The following is a 9,659-nucleotide window of genomic DNA, read 5'->3' as shown; positions in this document are numbered from 1 at the left end:
TGAAAAGCAGAAATAAGTCCATTTTTCAATATGACCTGTCTGCTCTATATTTTATAGATATGGCTGTCGTATGAATTATTAAAATGTGTGCATAGAATCCAGAAATCAATATCAGTACATTTGGAATGTATCCAATTTAAAACTTATGTATTCCTCTACCAAATGTCCTAAAACCTACAGATTGATCATACTACTTACTAAAACTGTAAGAAATTATTTAACCCATATTTGTATTAGAATCAACATTTGATAAAAAGGAGTTGTTATCTTAAAACTAATAATAAATAGGGTCATTTATCTTTAATCTTACTCAAGACAATGTTAAATATTTGAAATGGACTCAGAAATCTGCTCCCAGTAATTTCTATTCTAACAGTCAAACTTCATTTGTAGTTTTCTTTCATTCAAACACATTTTAAATTCCCAGTAAGGTATTTTTAATATCAAATTTTATAATGTTTTTATTAATTAACTAAGTTATATTATGGGAGAAAATCTAGGATAAAAGGTGATTCAGAACTCTAATCCATTTCTTTAGAGATATGCAAATTGCCCTATTGAGGTACCCCACTTAAAGATCTTACATCTAGTCTCATTCTAATTATCTTTTCCATTTAAAGACATTGTGAATCATTATTGCCCGCTCCTCCTAAGAATTTTAATAAGTTAATGCACATAAGCAGTTTTTAAAATATGCATAAAATTGTGCCAAACATTGCTAGTTTTGCACAAACTAATTTAGACCGTGGAGTTCTCAAAAACTCTGCATACTAGGTGAAAGTATGTGCATCTGCTAGATGAGTGATTTGTCCAAGGTCACACAGCTACTAAGTGCCAAAGACTGAGCTACAAGCTGGCTCCCTCAGCAGCAGCACCCTCAGGCTGTAACCAGCTGTCAGTGAGGAAAGGCTTTACTTCAGCAGCATCTAGCAGAGATTACAATTCTACTTTATGTTGCAAATGATCAGTTCCATCTCTGATGAACAGTTCACACAGCACATCAACAATCTGTGTCCTTGTAAGGTCACTTATCCAATGTAGCGGGCATGAACAGTCACCACTGTTGCTGGTACCATTTGTCTAAATGGCAAACTGCTACTTACTTGAAATCAAAAAAGCGATTTTGAGTAGTAAAGGAAGCAGGAGGATCTCTGAACTCTGTCTGGCTAGACAATAGCCCCTTAGCTCTTAAATAAATGTCATTGTGTGCGATGTCATTGCAGTGATGGTGCACGGGTGCATTGGTGAAGGAAATTCTATGGGGGACTGCACCTGGGGAGGGGAAGCAAATATTGTTTAAAAATGAACAATGATATAAAAAAAATAAAAATAAATAAATAAATAAATAAATGTCATTGTGAATCAAATGTAGTTGCATCTTTTACCCTAGTTTGTTAAACTAAAACAAAAAGTCCATTCTATTTAATTTTAGTTAGAACTGATTTCTATTATGTTTTCTTCTTTGTTAAACTAAAACAAAAAGTCCATTCTATTTCGTTTTAGTTGGAACTGATTTCTATTAACATTTTCTTCTTATTCAAAAATCATATACTGTTTAAAACTAGTCATTTCCTCTTTAGTGTGGAACTTTTAGGTGCCCTTCCATGATGCTGAATGTTAATCCATAAATAAAAAGCTAGTTAATGATATTGTACATAAGTCATATTTTAACTGTAGAGTCGTGTGTTTGTTTGTTTTTTAACCACAAAACCAGAGGGGGAACTGTGGGAGCAAGTGGGTTGGGCAGTGGCAAGAAACCTCATGACACATCCCTCCGCCTCCCTGTGTTGGTGGAGAAGTCTGGAGCAGTATTTAAATTCTGGGAGGTCCTGCTTGTCAGCAGCAAGAAGAGGAGACCAGGAGTACAGCATCATCTGAGACTGGGTTCTTCTCTGCCAGCTGCAGACCAAGGTAAGTCTGCTGTTTGCTCCATTGTTGTCCTGTGATTTCAGTTTCATTTCACAGAGAGGTTAAGCTGTAAGAAAAAGAAAAAAAAAAAAAGATTTAACCATAATGCTGTTAATCAGATTTAAGTTGTTCTAGTTTTCTGAATAAGCATGCCAGATATCTTGCAGGCTTATGGAAGAAATACGACCATGCCAGGCTTTTGGAATGACAGTCTAATATAAAACTTACAAATACTTTCTGAATCCTCCAAAGAATTGAAATTACTTCTTCTAATTAGAAAAAAAAGTCAAGTTTCATGCCCCTTTTGAATAATTATATTTATGTCATTTTAAATGGATAGATGATTGTGGAGACATTTAAAAGGAAATTTCTCTAGTGCTAATGTAAGTCAATGATAATTCTATTTTTAATGATTTGATTTATTTCATATTCAAGGGAAAATACTTTATGAATAGTTTACTTCTATATTTAGCTATTAAAAATTTCACTAAAAATATTTGTATGTCACTTTATAGATTTATTACAAATTGAAAAGCTATTGACTGTTTTCAGTTTCAAATTTCTAGAACACCTTTCTTAAATAATTAACTTTATAGATTGCTTCCTTTTATCTAAATATCACCTCCTTAATAATTTATGTTAAAAGCCACATCTGAAATGCATGCTGGAAAAGGAGAAAACAAATTTTCTTTAAGTCTTATTTTCTCTTTCTCTTGTGTTTTCCTTCTCTGAAAAATCAGTACTCCTACATTGCTTGTTATTTCAGTTAAATTTATTTGTTTTTAGGTTTAGCTAGCTGGGGGTATCAGATATCAGGTAGTAATGGTGTCATCTCTGGAACTCCAAATTTTAAAGTTGAACAAATATAGACTTGTAAAATTCTTCTCTCCTTTGCTTAAGTGAGAGGTGGAGAATAGAGGTGTTATTACAAATAATAACTCAAAAGATCATAATATTAAAAAGAAAGGTTTCTTTAAGAAGTGGAATAATCTACAGAAAATATATTTTGACTGATTATTTTGTAATGTAGTAGCATAAAAAGATATCATTGTTTTAACCTGCAATATTCCTTACAAAATATTTTGCAGGAAAAATCACTACCATGAGAATTGCAGTGATTTGCTTTTGCCTCTTAGGCATCATCTCTGCCCTTCCAGTGAGTATGGCTGAATGAAATTCATCAAAATAAATGAATTCAGTGCTCCTATGTGCTAGAAACACTTCACCTTGTAACCTTTTCTCAAACTTTCTGTTTCAAAGGTAAAGCAGAGTGATTCTGGAAGTTCTGAGAAAGAACAGGTAAGCATTTTTGAGGTTTTTCATGCAGTTCGATTACTTATATAACTGCTATAAGGTGCAGTTATATAATGTGCAATCTGTGCTCATTTTCATAGTTGACTGTTATTTTATAAGTTGGCCGCCTGTTATGAATCTAGCCAGTACCAAGCACAATATTGTTTTTTTAAATATATGCTCTTTAAATGAGATATTTTTATGTAATAAGATAATGCTCTTGTCCATTGTCATGTTAAGTGAGTTCTATGAAGTTAAGTGACTTTCTGTTTCCAGGAGTCAATACAGTCTTCTCTTGAAGTAGAAAATTTCATTCTTTGCTTTGCTTACTGGAAAGTTGAGTTTAAAATTCAACTCACATATTGGATAGTTCCTATGACTGTAATATTCACAATATCCCCTAAGATGTTTGCAAAGAAACTCATTGTAAAAAGAAAGCAATTTATGCTATTTAGATCTATCGTGCTTGTCAGCTGACTTTAGATCACATTTTTTCAGCCAAACATAAGACCAAATCAAACTCTTTATATTATTTGACCCACACCATAAACACCTGCCCTCCACAATAGGTGAAATTGTGCCAGTTGTATAACAAATGAGCATTGTCCTGAGGATCTTGGACAAAAAGGCATACAGAGTTCAATTCATTTAGCTTGTTTAATGAAGACATTAAGAGAATTATTGCTGCCTGCATTTGGGTGTGCATGTGGGGGTGATTTATGTAATGCAAATCACAATAACGAGCTAGAAAAAGTAGCATTTATAGAGAGATAGATGTCACACTATGTGTGGCAAGAATTAGTGCCTTTTTAGTAGAATAGATATGGCACATGAAATCAAGGCAGGGTAAGTAATTCAATTATATTTAGGAGATAGATGAGAAGCTCAACATTCTAGTATTTAGAGCTAGTAGGAAATAGGGGAAAGTCTAGACACCCCTGAAAAAGGACACTGGCTGTCTGTGAGTGTTATGATTACTGAGTATGTTTTAGTTTGTTTATTTTGTTTATATTGTAAGTTACATTTTTAATTATAAATTTACTTAGAAATATATTCTCCCTGAGTGTGTTTTATATCTATAAGTAAGAAATATATATAATACCAACTTACATATAATATTTCTGCAGATGTTATATATTTTATTTAATATATATTTTATATCATATTGAATATATTTATTAGCAAATATATTAATATATTTTATATCAAATATATTCATATTTGTAAAGAAAAAAAAGAGGGAAACATTAGACTGATCTGGACCAACAGTTTTCACATCTTTTTTAGGCAAGGAGTATTATCTTTCATCAAGAATTTTCAAAGAAGCCTACTATACCTACTATGTGCTTAGAGCCAGCCCTGGGGAAACCCAAAGTGCTATTGACTAGCCCCTTCCCTTTCCTGTGGAGAAAACTCTAGTTCTCAATGACAGGGATATGAACTCATCAGATCTGACCCTACAGTCCATCAGATGACACTGATTCAGAGTAATTTCCACACATTTGCATATTAAAATCATTTTCCAGAGAAGTCACTTGCCTAAAGGAAAGGCCATTTCACTCATATCTTTGGCGCCTTAGCCATAGAACTTAAAGTGCCATCATTTTAATATTACATTTCTGCACTGTCCACTATGCTAACCACTAAACACAGCTGGTTATCGAACACTATACTGCTAGAGCTAGTGCAATTGAGGAGCTGATTTATTTTATTTTATTTTATTTTAATTAACTGAAATTTAAATGGCCACTTGTTTTGTGGCTAGAGGATATCACAGCACATAGTTTCACCTTGTTCCACAGAGAAAGGAAAAAATTAACAACACTGATTAAAGGCACCTCTGCTTTGAATTTGCTTTTTCTGAGAGTTGTGCCTTATATTTCAGCTAGCAAACACAGAACAGAAAAGTACAGTGTTAAGATCAGTTACCTGGATTAGAACCCTGGCCCTACCATTTACTAACAAATTCATTGCAATTTAGTTTCATCTGATGTGTAAAATGGGAATAATAATATTAGTTATTTCATCAAGGTGGATAAGATTGAAAGTGTTAATATTGTAAACCACTTTGAAAGTGTGCTTGGCCCACAGTAAGTGTTGTGTAAGAGTTTATCAAATGAATATGCAAGAAAAATGTTATAAAAGGGGTATCTGACTCTAATTGACTATACACATGTATATTATGCTTATCCATAAATATTACTCAAATATAGGTTTTTTTAGTTGATCTCAGAGGTCCCATATATCTTTTTTTTTTTTTAATGCTAACAAAGATACTTAACAACAAATACCCAGATGCTGTGGTCGCAATGACCAAAGCCTGACCTACTTCAAAGGAAGTTCTCCTAGGACATCAATTTTAATTAATTAAAAAATAAATTTCTTTCAGTTAAAGAACAATAACAATAAATAACCACCAAGTAAGCCATTCAGTCTGGTTACATATATACTCCCTGACTTTTGGTAAATGAGAGTTTAGGATACAAATTGTCTGCCATGTTGGCTTCTTTCCACCAATCATCAATCAATAAGCTAAAAAGTCAGAGCTGATTTGAATGGAAAAGGTTAACTTTCACTAAAAAGTCAAACATGTATGATGTACACTTATGTGTCCTTTCTTCATAATACTGTGTTCACTAAAAAAAAAAAAAAAAAACTGACAACTTCAAACAAGAAGTTTTTATTTTGAATCAGAGACTCACCATGACTTAGAGAAATGGAAAAAGTCATTCTTTCTCCTAATGACATTGCAGGGGTTCAATACTGACAAAAATCCATGAGAAAGTTTTCCAGTAAATTTCCCATTGAAATATTGCTCAGAAAGAAAACATTTATTCACAAAATGTCAGAAATACCAGGATTCTGCAGAGAAGTTTAATGTGGCAGAAAATATTTACCAATGTCTGTTATTTGAAATATTAAGCCTCTTGCAATTATTCAAAGTATCTTATAGATGCCTTACCAAGTATCTGCTAAGTATCTAATTAATGAATACCAAAATCAAAACTTTGTTTCTAAGAACATAATGGTTTATTTGATAACTAGTCTTTTTGCTAGGACTGTTATTTTTTTTGCTAAGCAGGAGATTAATAAAATTTGCTTTCCTTAAGATTCTGTCTGAATATGCCAAGAATCTCTAATAAGTAGAGTTATATAATAGACTCAGTATATTTGTTAATTAGAAGTTTAATGAATAAACATTAACTGGCCAATGGAAGGATTTGAGTTGCAGTTTATACACAAATATAATAGAGTCGCCTTTATATTATCCATGATAGGAGAGTGGTTTTAGGTATTGGTGCGCGCATCAACATATGGAGCTTTGGTCTCCCGAGAATTTTCATTTCAAGTAAAAAAAAAAAAATCTCACAGTTACACATCTGCATGTATTGCATCATTGAAGTTAGTTAAATAATGCCTAATATAAACAAAGAAAAACTATCAATATGGATATTATACTTCACATATTTGGCTTGAAAATATTTTTGTAGTAAAACAAGGAAAACCCTTAGATTATGAATCTTTTGTGTTAAAAGAGAAATTAGAAAATGTTCACTTTAAGGTCCCAAAAGTCAACGAGTACATTGTTGTGAATGCAGAGATTTGAAAAGAAATAGGTAAAAGATGGTAAAAGCTGTCTATACTGTAAAGGTTCAAAGAAATCAAAAAACTCTTAAACTAATATTTCCAATCATGCTGGTTTTAGAGTCTTCCAAGTGTGTCCAATGAAAGCAATGACGTGGACGATGTGGACGATGTCGATGACGGAGACCATGCGGAGAGCCGGGACTCCACCGACTCGGATGACGACGATCAAAGTCATGACTCCGATGAGTCCCAGCATTCTGATGAATCTGATGAAATGGTCACTGATTCTCCCACTGACCTTCCAGCAACCATAGATTACACTCCAGTTGTCCTCACCAGAGGCATATATGATGGCCGAGGTGACAGCGTGGCTTATGGGCTGAAATCAAAATCTATAAAGTTCTACAGTGCTGAAGACCAGGTAAGTCCTCTAATAGACACAGCAGGTGGTTATGATTAGAACCCAGTTTTAGGAAACCAGAGTCTAGGTATCATTCATTCATTCATTCATTCACTCACTCAGCAAGCATTATTACCTTATGACCAGTCAATTTAAGACCTTCTTCTGCATGGTGGTTTTATATTTAAGTCGATGTAACCTCTCCCTATTTTTCTCTCTCAATCACGATGCTGTTTTTCTAAATTCTGCCTATAAAACATTTGATCTATTCACTTTTTGTAGATTCAAATAACTTCAGAAAAGTGATTATTTTCATAATATAAAGATCGCATTTTGAAATTAAATATCTAAAAGCAGTTGTAGAGCTGAAAATGCCACTGAATCAATACTCAAAGGATCTAAATTTAACACATAACCTTGCCATTTACTATTCACTTTACTTTTCATCATTCAATTCACTTTCTCTTTATGTAAAAAGAGATGATAGACACACTTCATAGGTTTCATCACATGCGTCACTGATGTACCTATTGAACTAAAGAAGATGACCTATGTAAAAGGGCTTGGTGAAATAGAAAGTAGCATACAAGTGTTATTTTTTACTTCAGCAAAATTTAGATGATTTTAAATGCAAACTGGCCTAAAAGTTAGAGAGCAGAAAAGAATTAAAACCATTTCCATCCCTGACTGCTCATTTAATTCTTTTTCCACTTGTGCTGTTACTCAGTATCCTGATGCCACAAAGGAGGACCTCGCTTCACAAATGGAAAGCAGAGAGATGGGTGATGCTCCCAAGGCGACCCTGGTTGCCCTGAACCTGCAGTCAACTTCTGATTTGGATAGCCGTGGGGGAGACAGCTTTGAAAAAAGAGATAGTAGTCTGGAAAACAATGGCTTTGAGCATTCCAAGGAACATAAGCTGAAAGCAGATGATGAGAGCAGTGATCATTCCAATGTGATCAACAGTCAGAAAATTCCAGAAGACAGTCATAGTTCCCACAGTCAAGAATTCCAGGGCCATGAGGAAAAGCTAGACCTAGACCCTAAGAGTGTAGAAGAAGATCAACACCTAAAATTTCGCATTTCTCATGAATTAGATAGTACATCTTCTGAGGTCAATTAAAAAAATAAAAATACAGTTCCTTACTATGCTTTTAGTTAAAATTAAAAATGCATTATAGTGGGGTGGGAGGGACTATGAAGTACTTATTTCTCAGATTAGCAGTAAATGTCTATGTATGTGGATCTAAAAGTAGATGATATTTTTGATGATGAGTTCACTTGTATGGCTTTGTAAACCAAAAGTAACACCCTAGTCAACCAAAATCTCCAGGTTTGGTCTGTGTTCTTTCTAGATAACAAATGCAAACTATCACTGCATTTTGTTTGCTGTTCTTCTATGAATAGAAATTCATGTAGACACAAATAGTTTTACAAACTTATAAGATTTTATGTCACTTAAAAGTTTATGTCACTTTTTTAAATTAGTGTATATTTTGTTGTGATCATACTTTGTTTCTGCAAATAAATCTAACATCTTAAATCTACTGAGAGTTTGGTGGTATTAGTTGCTTTTCTTGTTTGGTTTCCCACAGTTAACCAACAATTTATAAAATACAATCATGTTAATGAATATATATGGGACATAATAGAAAGCAAGCTAAGCCCACTATATCAGCTATACAGTTTCTGGCTGAGCTGAATTTCCTTGTCAAGGAAACAAGGGTCATATGGGCAGTGATTTTCAGCCAGAAGTCTTCCACCATGCAGTGTTCTATAGACCACTTCCAATCAGAGAACCTAATTTCAGCAAAGTTTATATAAAAGCTAATGTATGCCTGGATGCAAATTACAAATCAACTTTTTCATTTCTGATCACTTTCTATTAATTTCCTTAGTAAACAATGCTTTCTTGCCCTGGGATGAAAATGTAGATAGATGTCATAGCTATTAGATGGATGGATGGATGGATGGATGGATGGATGGATGGATGGAGAACAAATATGTTTGGCGTTGAATGCTTTTATTTTTATTCTTTGTTGATGTATTGAAAGTTTTAAAATGCAGTTTTAGATAATAATTAAAATTTTCAATTTTACTAAAAGCTGTAATTTCTGGAAACCTGAAATAGAGCAAGTATATTTATTTCCATGTCTTGCTCTGTTCTTTTTAACATAAAAATTCCATTTGGAGACTTAAAGATTCTCTGTTGACAACTCTTGGAACAAAAGATGTAATTTTTTAAAAAGAAGATTTCCTAAGAAAGGAAATTTAATAAGAACACAAAAACCATAGGGGATAGTTAAATCTGTGATCACAGAAAACCCAGCCTTAAATTCTTACAACAAAAAATAAAGAATGAAAATAAACAACTTAGGTTCCCATTTTTAAAATTAGAAGAAAAGTAACACATTAAGAAAAAATAAAGCATGAAGAAGGAAAAGATAAAGCAAAAGAAATGAGGTGGCAA

At 33.1% G+C, this 9,659-nt stretch overlaps 1 protein-coding gene across 1 annotated transcript; it reads left to right on the top strand.

Annotated features, from left to right (window-relative positions):
• Positions 1-3,010: 3,010 nt before the first annotated feature.
• Positions 3,011-8,640, top strand: SPP1 (secreted phosphoprotein 1; the record flags this gene model as incomplete). The annotated part of the gene is made up of 4 exons (XM_084232964.1): positions 3,011-3,064; positions 3,169-3,207; positions 6,908-7,210; positions 7,917-8,640. 4 exons carry the CDS (start codon positions 3,011-3,013, stop codon positions 8,310-8,312), a joined length of 792 nt encoding a protein of 263 aa, XP_084089090.1. The 3' UTR covers positions 8,313-8,640.
• Positions 8,641-9,659: the final 1,019 nt, after the last annotated feature.

Source organism: Talpa europaea (assembly GCF_964194135.1).
Source record: "Talpa europaea genome assembly, chromosome: 5".
NCBI lineage: Eukaryota > Metazoa > Chordata > Mammalia > Eulipotyphla > Talpidae > Talpa > Talpa europaea.
Note: the sequence above shows the minus strand (reverse complement) of the source record. Positions and strands in the feature narration are given on the sequence as shown.